At 42.9% G+C, this 13,391-nt stretch overlaps 1 protein-coding gene across 18 annotated transcripts in view; it reads left to right on the top strand.

The window, feature by feature from the left end:
* The window catches only part of ttn.2 (titin, tandem duplicate 2), a 205,810-nt gene that overhangs the window by 25,507 nt on the left and 166,912 nt on the right, over positions 1-13,391 (top strand). For 17 of the 18 annotated variants that reach the window (XM_057851521.1, XM_057851526.1, XM_057851522.1 and 14 more), the window contains 10 exons: positions 382-642; positions 2,551-2,811; positions 3,040-3,184; positions 5,472-5,640; positions 5,707-5,938; positions 6,026-6,310; positions 10,754-10,879; positions 10,953-11,141; positions 12,517-12,894; positions 13,214-13,273. In XM_057851521.1, the coding sequence (XP_057707504.1) occupies positions 382-642; positions 2,551-2,811; positions 3,040-3,184; positions 5,472-5,640; positions 5,707-5,938; positions 6,026-6,310; positions 10,754-10,879; positions 10,953-11,141; positions 12,517-12,894; positions 13,214-13,273 (2,106 nt within the window). The remainder of the gene's footprint in view (positions 1-381; positions 643-2,550; positions 2,812-3,039; positions 3,185-5,471; positions 5,641-5,706; positions 5,939-6,025; positions 6,311-10,753; positions 10,880-10,952; positions 11,142-12,516; positions 12,895-13,213; positions 13,274-13,391) is intronic. The other variant, XM_057851523.1, reaches the window with a different exon arrangement.

Genomic DNA, 13,391 nt, shown 5'->3' with positions numbered 1-13,391 from the left:
AGAGTAGTGCAGTCCTACAGTAAGTATGAGAAATGATACTATTCCCTGATTAATTATATTACGTGTGTTCGAGTAATGCAAACAGTTAGACAGTGCCTACGAGTAACGGTACCATTTTTTCATTTCCCCCTCATGAGCTCTGATAAGGTGATTCACTTTACTGTGTCAAGGGCATAGAGTGAAGTCTGCCTAAACTATAGTTAGATGAATGTGAGAGACTAATGGAAACAATTATATGGTGTGTGAGAGAACGGTACCTATTCCCTTCACTGGCAAAGCCGCAGCCAGATACACTGATACAAATGGTTTCTCGCGAAGCGAAAGCATTTCCCCGCGGACCTGGACGTATTCAAGCATACTGTAAGCATTTTGTATTTTCAGCTCTCCGCGTGACCAAGCCCCTGAAGGACGTGACGGTGGCCGAGACCCAGGCGGCCACCTTCGAGTGCGAAGTTTCGCACTTCAACGTGCCCTCCACCTGGCTGAAGAACGGCGTGGAGATCGAGATGAGCGACAAGTTCCGCATCGTGGTGCAGGGAAAACTCCACCAGCTGAAGATCATGAACACCGGCAGGGCCGATTCGGCCGAATACACCTTCGTGTGCGGCAACGACCGCGTGTCGGCCACGCTCACCGTCAGCCGTAAGAGACTGTTACGCTTCTTTGCGGCTAACCCGTTGCGTCTACTGCCTTTTTTCCCGCGAAATGGCTTTGTTGTTTTCTGTTTTTTTAAACCCAAACTGGTATTACGGCCATTAGTTTGCTCTCTAAATCTTTTTTCTTTTTTCTTTTTTTTAACATCAGTTGAACAGTCATTTTGGCAAATGTAATTCAATTCAATTGACAGTGGTACCACTACTTAAGAACATCTCTACATGCAGAATTTTCAAGTTAAGACATGCTTCAATGCTAGCCAGGCGTTCCCAAAGTGTTAGCGGCTAATGTCACGGAAAAATCTCAACCGGATGACAACTCTTGTATAGGTTGGACCCTAATTTACGGATGCGACCCATTCGCCCAATAGGCTGTCCTCGTCCTGACCATTGCCCAATTTGACCGTCGTAAAACTGAAAAAGCATACAACTTAGCTTTAGCTACGTATGCTAACTATACAGACAAGTTGTGCTCAAAATAATCTAAACATCTCGTACAACAACAAAAATATACACTGTATTTCAGACAACAGTACTTACTTGCCTATGGGGAGAAATAAAGACATCACGGTCAAAGCCGCAACTTTGTACATTCCGCACCATCTTAGTTTTTGCAACAAACAATGTCGCCAAGCGACCGCCAGAGGGTGCTCTAGGTGCGAGCAAAAATTTGGAATAATAGAGGGCTTCCATTCAAGCTGATGAGGAAGAGTTACTGTAAGACTGTGAAAGCAACACTATCTAACTTTTCAACCTTTATAAAACATTTTCATAACATTTGTGATAATATGTCGACTGACAACTAGTTTTATGAGACGTCTTTTATATCTTAAGGGGGTCTGTATCGCTTTCACTGGCACTAATTAACTTTGAGGAGGGTGGCAGGAACCCTGCCAGACAAAAAAAAACACAAATGTGATGACCGTTTTATGGCATACGTCACTTCCCCCTTTCGTTATAAAGATGATGCAAACGCTTTTGTGCAAATTCTGCAAAGATGGCAGAGCAACAAAAGAGACAAATGTTTTGTCTGACAACGAAAAAAGAAAAGCTACCAGACTATACAGAGTAAACAGTGCCCCCCCCCCCCACCAAACTCATTAGCGCTGATGAGTTCGGGTGGGGTGGTGGCGTATAGCCACACGGTTTCTAACTGTCATATGGTATTTTTTAGCCACAACTAGATTCATTACCTTTTTACTAATCATACTTCACGCTGGTCCTAATGGGAAACGTAGTCTTGCTTAAGGCAAAACACTACCGCTTTTGTCCACCGGCGTCGCTAAAATCGACCAAAACTGAAAAGTTATCAAGTGTTGCTTTAAGAAAGAAAACTGTTGAAAATGAATATATTTACCATATTGGCAGTGTTCTTAGTTGTTGCTATTTAAGGTGTTACTAAATAAAAGTAGTTAATAATTAATAAAATATATCAAGTTTTATGTATTTTCCGTCACATTGCTATTGAAAATTGGTCGAAACATTTGCCCAAAAATCTTTTGTTGCAACCCATACCAGGCTCCACCTAAAATAACTACTGATTTAACCACAAACTAGGGGTGTGACCAATATGCAAACATAAACAGTACTTTGGAGAAGCCTTAGGCAAAGAGAGCTTGACCCTGTAAGTCTCCTTTTTGCGGTTTTTTTTTTCATTTATAAAACGTTCAAAATGAGCAAATTGCCTGAATATTACTGGCCACAGTCATAGTTACACAAAAAAATACAATCACGAATTACCAGCTGTTTTAGGGGATTTGACTGCTCTTTCAAGGCCAATGTAATCTGTCTTCTAAGACTGTATTGACACAGACACTAGTGAATGAAAGACGGTTGGCTAACTAAACTGACGTTTTGATGTCCTAACTGACTGATCTTTGGGTGTTCCCTCGTCCAGCTATCCTGGTAACGTCTATGCTGAAGGACCTGAACGCTCAGGAGCGCGATACCATCACCTTCGAGGTGACCGTCAACCACGAGGGCATCACCTACAAATGGCTGAAGAACGGCGTGGAGATCAAGTCGTCCGAGAGATGCCAGGTGCGGAGCCGGCAGCTGACGCACACGCTGACCATTCGCAACGTTCATTTCGGAGACGGCGGAGAATATCGATTTGTGGCCGGGTCCGCCGCCAGCGCCGCCAATCTCTTTGTTGAAGGTAAGCTAGCGAGTTCTAAACTTGTGAAAATTGTTTAGCGTGAGACCGTTTGTGTGTGCGCGTGTCCTTATATAGTATTTCTGGTTCATTTCCGGGTCACTTCCTCTTGTTTTGGGGTCTTTGGGGTACACTTAACTTCAAACTACTCAAGCGACCCAATATTTGACTTGTGGTCACCGTAGTGGTATTTGAGTAGACAACTGATTGTGCTGTTATTCCCGGGCCTAGCTCGCCTCATCGAGTTCACCAAGAAAATCAAAGACATCAAGATCACCGAGAAGAAGAAGGCCATCTTTGAATGCGAAGTGTCGGAACCCAACGTCCAGGTGATGTGGATGAAGGACGGCCTGGAGCTGGATACGTCCGAGGAGAGGTAAGAAGGCACCCCTTGGTCAAAAGAAACACCATTAGGACATTGCAGATTATACGACATGTCAGCCCAAAGCATCAATATAAATATGCTGGAGTTAGCGTAGCTGTTCATTTATATCTGTTGTTCTCAGGAATGGTTAAGGACATACAAACAGACATATGCACTGTAACTCATTCACTCCAAGCCAGCCAGCTAGCCAGTCATTTTTCAAAAGACATTCCCTGCCCTTTGCAATGGTTTTGACGGATTTTTTTCCGCTGTGTTTAGAGTTGTCCGATATTATCGAGTAGTATTGGCCAATTAATGCATTTTTAAATGATATCAGGATAGATCTGTATCCATCAGGGTTGATCCAATATGCATATTGCCTTCAAAGTGAATGTAAAATGCTTTTGTCTACGGACTGGTCACAGTTTAGCACAGCAGCTATGCTTATTGACCATTAGATGGCTCCAAACGAAGATGCTTGGGATTTGTTATGTGAGCAGAACATTTGCAAAAATTTAATGAACAATACATCATTGAAAGATAATGAATAATAAACTCATTAAATGTAACTACTACGTTACCAGAAAGAAATAGTCAATAAGAAAACTAGAAAAGTAATAAAATCCAAAAATCAGTGGAAAATCCCAGCAAAATGCATCTTGGGAATTGTCATTGCATTGGCATGTCCTGTCATTTGTAATGCTTTGGTCCCCCTCTAGTGGCTCTATGGAGTAACTACTGTAAATGTGATTTCATTGCGAATGATTCCTTTTATTTGATGGCCATTTTGGCTCATTTCAATTTGTATTATTTCTACGGGACATTAATTTTCTAAAATTTCAGTTGAAGTTGTTCACAGAAGGTATATATTTTATTTGGAAAACATTTAAGTCGTTACATTTACCATTATTAAAACATCCAGTGTGGCATCACAATACAATTAGCAACAACAGGTTAAGTGCACAACCGCATATATCAGAATTGATTTTATATCGGTATCGGATTTTCGGACTTGGCCAATATTGGGATATTGGTTTAAAAAAATCATTATCAGACAACTCTAGATTTAGTTTTTTACCTTTTATTGATTGACAATTTTTCTATAGAAGAAAAGTTGGGGAATTGGCAAACAATTAAAAAGAATAAACAACTGCAGTGAAATGGTAAATATTTTTTATTTCATTAAAAATTGTAACTATTCTTCGATTTCTAGACAACGGAAATTTGACATCTGTTTTATTTTAGCCAAAACGACCGAGTCGAAAACATTGAAGTTGTTACATTTATTATTATTAAAACATCCAGTGTTGTATCACAATACAATTAACAATAACGCGTTAAGTCCACAACCGCTTATATCGTAATCAAGTTTATATCGGTTCGGATTTTCGCAGTTGGACAAATATCGGGATATCGGTTAAAAATTCCTTTTCGGACAACTCTATGTTCTATGGCTACATGAACACAGAATTGCCCAAAAGAAAGATTAGATTCCCATTTTCCCTCAAAAAATAAGTTTGGTTCTAATCTTTCTTGTTCTTTATTTATGAACAGTTGAACATCATTGTGTATACGTCTTGTTCAAAAGCCTTAAAAAAATGTCTTTGGTAGTGAATGAGTTAAAAGTCGGTGGAAGCATAATGCTGCCACTCAGAAAAGCAAAAGTATCTTCTAAATAATTATTATGCCAAACGTGGTCATTATCATGTAAAAACTTGATGTAAAAACGTCATACTTTTGGTGTAAAAACGTGTTATCATGTAAAAAGGTGAAAATGTATCACTTTGAAACATTGAGATCGGAAACTGCGGAATGGCTAATGATGGAAACAATTTGATGAAACTTTTATTCTTGGGTTGACACGGCCACATTTTAGTTATTAAGCACCGTATTAGAATAAGTACGCGTGATCGTTATCACATTTTTGCATGATGATTATATAATTACCACGTTTTTACATGTTATTATCATGTAACAATGTGATACTGGACTTTAAAAAAATGGTCTGGCAACAATACACTTCCATAAAAGTCCACGTAAAAAGTAGACAACAAATTTACATGTGTGAGTGAACAGGTCTGGTTTACTATTAACACCCTTTGAGGGTTTTCTAAAACTGGTGTAAGCACACAGTCTGGAATGTTAACTAATATGATACATATCCCAGGACTATGTTCCTCTGATGGACACCGCCAATAGCCCCAATTTAGCTTTACGCCATTGTACATGAAAGTCACCTCTCGCGAGTGCTCTGGCGTTTATTCTAGAGGATCTTTTTTGAACGAAGCGCTGTATCCAGGTTCGTGGTGACGGCGGAGAAGTACGTCCACCGCCTAATGATCCAGACGGTGCGCATGTCCGACGCCGGAGTGTTCTCGGTGGTGGCCGGCTCCAGCGTCTCTAAAGCCCGTCTAAATGTGGAAGGCAGAGACGTTCGCATCTCCGAGCCGGCTCAACGAACCATCGCGGTACGCTTCCTTCTCCGGCAATTCTGCGTGAGAACCAGACAAAGAAATTGAAATCTCGTGTCATAGGTTCTGGAGAAACACCGGGCGACTTTTGAGTTCGAGGTGAACGAAGACGATGTAGAAGGCCGCTGGCTAAGGAACGGCGTGGAGATCCAGTTCCAAGTGGAAGAGCGGTTCAGCTACGCGGCAATCAGGAGGCTGCACCGGCTCACTATCTCTGAGACCTTCAGGAGCGACGCCGGCGAGTACACGTTCATCGCCGGGAAGAACAGGAGCACCATCAGCCTGAGGGTTAACAGTAAGTCCAGACCACCCTAAAATTCAGCGCCGTTTCCGGGATTAGATGTCCAGAAAAGCAGAATCTGAGTTGCTGTGGTCTTCCTAGTCCCAGAAGCGCCTGAAATTCTGCGCCACATGGACGCTCAGACGGCTGAAGCGGGCAAGCCCGCTCGCTTCTCTGTGGTCGTGAGCGGCCTCCCTCAGCCTCAGGTCACGTGGTACAAGGACAATCAGGCTCTGTCGGCAGGCTTCAAGTGCAAGTTCCTGCGCGACGGCCAAGAGCACAGCCTTCTGCTGGTCGAGGTCTTCCCGGAGGATGCGGCCGTGTACAGCTGCGAAGCTAAAAACGACTACGGCGTCGCCGCCAGCGGCGCCACGCTCAACGTGGAAGGTAAGCCGCCTCAGATTGGCTTTACTAACCAAGTCTGGAGAGCGCACCAGAAGGTGGAGTAGACTAGCCAAAAGTTTACTCAAGATAGATTAGCGTTACAGGTAAAACTAAAAATAATTCAAGTGCAAGTAAAAAAGTGAGGAGAATAAACAAGCAAAAATCATGGAATTCCGACGAGAAAAACCTACAGAAATGAAACATCAGCCGTCCCGTCCCAACAGCAGGAGGGTGATTCTCATGAAGCTAAGCTAAACTATGTCTTTTAAGTGACAAAGTCATGAAAACCTGAAATAGTTTTTTAGCTGATAGGTGGTTATGTCTATTACCAAAATGTTTTTTTTTAAATCTGATTTTAGTCGTAAATTCTCATAGCATTCTGCTATTTTAAGCTAGCTTGTTTATATGTCCTTCATAACCGTAATGCATGTGAGTGCCCTTTAGTGGCCTGGATAAACACTTTCAGCCGTGAAAAGGACCATACGGTATCTTCGGTTTTTCTTGGTCTACTAGTGCCAGTTTGAAATCCGCACTTTGGAGGAACGTTGACGGCAGCGCTCTTTGTCAAATAGTTGATTTATTACGGCGCTTTCAGGTGATCAATCATGCGACTCGACTTCAAGCTTCTGTGACTGTATTGTCAGAGGTTGATTAGTATTATGGATTATTGATGTGACTCATAGACTTCACTATTAGTTGACGGAAAACAGGGCTCGGGGCCACTCCGTAGGAGGCCTATTTTTAAAAACTTCAAATTCAAATATTTTCCCAAAGCAGCTAGCGACCTAAAACCAAAACAGGCACCTCCCATAGACATATATGAGTCTCCGTGTGCAGCGGCATTAAAAAATTTAAAAGTCTTTTTCTAATAAAATCATGATTTTTTTTTTTTTTTTTAATCTAAGTATAACAAAACTTCAAATGGATATAGAATTCTCAGATTTCATGCTAGATGCACAAAAAAAAAAAAAAATCACCAAATGCAGAGATAACCACCTATATTTTCAGGATCCATATGGGAATACCAGCCAAACAGCCAGACCCGCGCTGGCGCGGCTCCAACAACCCCGGCCGACAACTCGGCCAAAAGGCCAAACACCGTGCGTTCACCTTAGTCTTATTTCCTTGTACTGACTCCATTTTGAAAGCTGGAAAAAGGCTTCGAAACACAAGTTGACAATTTATTCTGAGTCGACAGCAATCATACAGCACAGAGGGACCCAGGCGAGGATTCAGGGTCACCATATCAAAATCAACAAAAGGTTCCCGAGAAAAAAATGAAACGATGAGTTAAACATTGTCTTTTTGAAGGCTCTCGTGGGGGGGGGGGGGGGGGGGGGGGGCTTTGGGCAGGAAGAAGGATGTGTTTGGGCATTGTTTTAGAACAGCGGTCTCCAAACTATTCCACATAGGGCCGCAGTGGGTGCAGGATTTCACTCCAACAAAACAAGACCACACCTTTTCACCAATCTGGTGTTTTATAAGTGTAATCAGTTGATTGCAGTCAGGTGCTGGTTGTTTTAGTAGAAACCACATTGATTAAAAGGTCTGTGCTTGATCGGTATGAACAAAAATCAGGACCCACAGCGGCCCTCAAGGACCGGTTTGGATACCCCTGTTTTAGAATAATCTTCTATCGCACTTTGGGCTGTTTAGTCCGTGTGTCACAGTTGCTGAGACACCGTTACTGAGGCAACCGGAGTGGGAGATTTTGCCAGCCTCAGCGTCAAAGAGGTCGCTTGGAGTCGTATCAGTTGGGTTATCAGGCCGGTGTTACTTATAGGACAGGACGTCCTGCCATTTGTTCTGGACTGTCCTGAACAACTGATTGCGGGATTTAGTGTTGCCGACGTGGGCTTGTAGCTGTCTGGCCTATCAACTGGTAGTCAGCGTGAATCTTGCTCAGTTAGCTGCATGACGCACGCGTTGGGCTTTCGTGGTCAGAATGCGTCCTTATCTGCACGTTGTCTTGGCGCTGCAAGTTCTGATCATTCCAAGTGCAACTGTTCATAACATCAAATATATTCTGCTTGTTCTCCTTAAAGCAGTACTTCTCAAATGGTGGGGGGCGCAGAGCGATGCCAGGGGTGGCGCGAGTGACCTCGGGGAACATTTTGTTTTTGTTTTTTTTTTTGCCGTACTAGAATAAAGTGTACTTGCACATCCACTCCGTGGGTGGCAGTTGCGCTCTCATTTTCAAAGTGCGTGCAGTATTTTTGAAGTAAGCAAGAGCACACGGAAGAGACTCATGTAGAGCTGGACTCACGCCGCGACCCACTGTCTTCTCCGGTTCTCACGTGTCCGGCCGAGAAGTGCCGTTTTCGGCTTGGGATCGTCACGACCACCGCCCTCACCTACGGTTCTCCCTCGGCCGCCGAGAATGTGCTTTTTTTCAGGCCGTTTGCCTTTTGGCTTTGACTCTTTAGTGGGAAATGAGGAAAGACCACTGTTTACTGAGTCTAAAAATGATTATAGCGGAGAGTCTGAAGCCAAATCAGTTAAGACGCCACTTAAAGACATTAGACCTCAATCTCATTGACGAGCCGCTTGATTGTTTTTCAGCGAAAACGTGCCGAATATTGCCAATTGTCACAATCGTCCCGCTTTGTCAGTGTTATATCAGTAAACCAGTGAGCACTGTGGTGAATCAGCGAAAATAAAAACTTTCCTTCTGTCCAAAGACACTTTTTCCCCCTTCTATTCAGTTTAGTTTTTTTCGGTCAAATTTTTTTGGCATGTTGTCCTGAAGAGTAAATGTTTCTAATCAATTTGAATTTGTTATTATTTACTGTTTTTATTACATTTTATTTTTCAGTATCAAATGGTCACAAATGTACCTTGAGTGTATTTTTACAGTTTGGATGTGGCTTTTTTATTTTATTTTTTTACTTCAGGCAAATTGATACGCGTTAAGTCTTCTCTGTTACAAGCATACAATGTTAAAAAAGTTATACTTTATTATAAGTTGATCTATGTCACTTTTTTTCTTTAATAGAAAAAAAGGACACAATGTTAGGCCGAGGCATACTTATAATAGTAATATAGACAAATGATACTATTTACAGTGGCGGCAGAGAGTTGGGGGGCACATTTACGTCTTCCTTGGGGGGGTGTAACAGAAAATAATTGAGAAGCACTGCCTTAAAGTATGATATAAATGCTATTTATTTTATATTGGGTACGTTAGAGTAATACACACAGTCAAACAGTATATACAAGAAAAGATACTATTCCCTTCATTATCATATAAGTTTTTGCCCGAAATAGCGAAGTAATTTTTTTTTTTTTTGTGTGTGTGCAATTTTGACATAAGTTTTTAACACCTAATAAATCACTCAATTTTTAACAACTAGTAAATCACTCAATTTTCACATGAAAAACTTAATACTTGAGGAAAGCATGCGGAATCATCCTAATTTTACTCAACAAAAGCAATTTCTTGCATTTTTTTCTATATACAGTCACAACCTCTTTAGGTTGAATTCCGACGTCACTATTGCTTCAGCACGTCTTGCCGCCTATTGTCGTTTTTAAATTGAATAAAATAAAATGTGTAAAAGCTGATTTTTTTTTTGTTTGTACGCAGAAATGTCTAAATGACTAGTTTTTAGTTACGCTTTTTACGCTATTGTGTATGGATACAAAATCCAACATGGCGACCATCACAAAAGAAAGAGCTTTTTATGTAGAAAATTCTTGTAAATAAATGCGCAAATTCTGAAATAGCTATTGATATGAACGTAAAACAGTCTACATTCTTGGTTAAAAGCAAAAAAAAAAAAAAAAAACAGGCATTCATCATTCATTTCACGTCAATATTTTAAGCTAAAGTTACGCTATTTTTTTTCCATTCATTTCATCTTTTTCAAAATGTTTCAAAGTGCACGCATTTTATATAATAATTACCTTGAATCCTTGACCAAATCACTCTTGAGACACTCCTGCCTGCTTGTTTGCAGTAAAACTTTTGTCCTGCTTCCACCTAAATCCGGCGTTATAACGCAGCCTGTGTGTGAGTTTGTCGTAGTGAAAGCTCCACGACGCTCTGCCTGGCCCGGCCCCCTGCGGGAAGCCTTGGCGCAATGTCAGTAGCCCTCCTACGGGAAGCCTTGGCGCAATGTCAGTAGGAGCTGTCTCGTCAACTGATAGTGAAGTCTATGGTGATGTCATTGGTGAAACTGATAGTCGTCAAGAGGAAAAAAGTAAGGACTCTAAAGTAGTAGAGTAGCGATTCTTCGTCACTCCTCTCTTCAGACTACTCAAACCATAAAGTACGGTGTTGTAAAACTACTCCCAGAAGTACATTTTTCTGAAAAAGTTACTCATGTAAAGGTAGCCGAGTAAATATAAGGCATTACAACCCACCCATCCACCTGTGGCGCTCACGTACGTTGGATGTTCAAACATTCGCCCCGACAGAACGACCCGTTTCAGCCGGTGTCTCAGTTTCAGAAGCAGCTTCTCCGGAATTGCCCGCTATCGTCGCCCCGCCTGTCGTGCTCTCGCCCATGGCCAGCACCTCCACCCTAGAGGGAGAACCGGCTCGCTTCCGCTGCAGAATCGGCGGAGACGGTACGTCGCCCGTTACGGCCCGTCGTAAAGGACGAGTCTCACCGCGGTGTTATCGGTGTCCTTCCGCATCCAGATGTGAAGATCAGCTGGTTCCACAAAGACAGGGAGATCAAGCGCTCGGAATTCTTCCGGATGTCTCAGTTTGACGACAGCTGTCAGCTGGAGATCGCCAAAGTGTACCCAGAGGACGAGGGGCAGTACACCTGCGTGGCCACCAACGCCGGCGGAAGCGCATCCTGCTCCGCCACCCTCATGCTGGACGGTAAAACTTGACTTTTATGGCATCTAGAGCATAGATAAAACGCAAGATTGCCTAGACAGAGGGCAAAACCGTGGAAATATTCAACTGGTTTGGCTGCCATTGACTGGGAGGGGCCACTCATTGGCCCCATGGATTGGACGTCTGGTGTCGTCAATGGCAGCTGAACAAGAGCTACCGCCATTAATAGATCAGCAAATGAATCATTATCTAAAAATTGAAGTAAATACTAAAGTCAATAAATGGTGAAATAAAGCAAAAACAATAAATGATAAGAATATATAGATATATTAACAAACATGATTTAATTGTGCATTTTGGCACTCCATACTTAAAACGGTCAAAATCCAATTAGTGCCTCTGACAAATTTTTTTGTTTTCATTTTTGTTCCCCTTTTGAAAAAAAAAATGTGGGAAAAACTACATATAATATTTTTAAATATAATATTTACTTTTTAATTAAAAAAGGAAAAGTCATTCTGCTCTTTAATTATTCATATTTTTTTATTTTTATTGCCATTAATAAGAAAACAGGAAGCATTCTTTTTTTTCATGTTTGCATTAAATAAACCAAAGGAATAAACAGTAAATATTCTCTTTATTTGTTCTACTTTTGAAATTTTGTCAAAAAAATACAAAAATATTCTCTGATTTCTGGACGAGGGAAATTTTATTTTAGCCACACAAAAAAAAAGTCAGTGCACGTCGTGATATGATGCAAATGAGTCGGCTATCCAGATCTGGCCCGTGGGCCTCTGATTTCACACCTATAGTCAGGGCCGGCCCAGGCCATTTGGGGGCCCTAAGCAAAATAATGCAAAGGGGCCCATATTTTTGGCCCACCATTTCTTCACAGTGTACTGCAAAACTCATACATGCAATCCAACCCATACGTCCATATTTTGTATATTAATCAGATTTTGTTGCACTGCATACTTCAAACTTCTCACCCCAAATGATTGTTATTACTTAGAGTAGATAGCGCCAAACCTTTTTCTAAAAGAGGAAAGAAAGAAGTTAAGGATGAACTTTTATATTTTTAAGCTTGCAATCAAGCATCAAAACTCACAAAAGTCAAATAAAGCAAACTGTAGTAAACAAAATAGAATATAAATTAAACAATTGCCAGATTGGGGGGTCCCCTAGTGGTCAGGGGCCCTAAGCAGCTGCATAGTCTGCGTATAGGCTGGGCCGGCCCTGCCTATAGTGAAACCAGGTGCAGAGAAGCATGACGTGTTTGATTGCATGTTTTTTTTACCCGGCGGTAAGAATATTTTTTTCAAATCCAAAGAAGACGACGGGACGAGCGACCGTTCGGCCGGGACGAGGTCAGGCGGCACAAAACCGACTGAAGTCGTCCCGGCGTGCTTCCTTTCAGGACAAAAAGAAACGGCGGCAGAGAGCCCGTCCGAGCGCCGCGCCACCACTCCGCCGAAGACGGCCACCCCCGGCCAAAAACCGCTTTTCTCGCAGCCTATCGGCAACTGCTCGGTGGCGCACGGGGAAGTGGCGCGCTTTTACGCGTGCGTGTCCGGCACCCCCGAGCCGGAGATAAGGTGGTTCCACAACCGGCGGCCGGTGCGAGCCACCAAGAATGTGGTCTTCCATTACGACCGGACCAGCGGCGTGGCCACTCTCATCGTGGTGGACGCCTTCCCGGAACACGCCGGGCTGTACACCTGCAGGGCCAGCAACAGCGCGGGAGAAGCCGTCTGTTCGGCCACGCTGGTCGTCGCCCCGGAAGTTGAGGAAGAAGGTAACCCCCAGGAAGGTCCCTTTCCATCTTTCCCCGAGTTCCCCATCTCACAGATTCCCCTCCTTCTCGGGAAAACTTCATCACCTGTCTCCGAATCAATCTTCTCCCAATTGCTCGCTAACTCCACCTGAAAGAGAAACCGTGGAAGTCACTCGAATTCATCTTCATTCCCTTTATGAGCGAGTGCTCCGAGTCACCCACTAATCATTCGCGATCCAATTCCTGCTTTTCGAAAAACTCACCTCTTCACTCACGCATGAAACTTCAGTGCCACTCGTCACCTAGGAGCCAACTGAACCTGATTTTCTTTTGTCCGCAGTAATGGAAGAGCGAGAGGAGATCGAGACCACCTTTGAGGAGGAGGTTCGGGAGGTGAAAGGTAAGGCGCTCTTCTTCCCAGTCACGTGATCCGTTTCTCCTCGGCACTCTGCGGGCGGCCGGATTTTGAGGCCGGCCGCATCCGCGGGTCCTCAGGGGTGTCAAACTGGCCGCCCTGG

The sequence above is a fragment of the Corythoichthys intestinalis genome, chromosome 12, assembly GCF_030265065.1.
Source record: "Corythoichthys intestinalis isolate RoL2023-P3 chromosome 12, ASM3026506v1, whole genome shotgun sequence".
In the NCBI taxonomy this organism is placed as follows: Eukaryota; Metazoa; Chordata; class Actinopteri; order Syngnathiformes; family Syngnathidae; genus Corythoichthys; species Corythoichthys intestinalis.
This window is presented reverse-complemented; position numbering and strand designations above follow the sequence as displayed.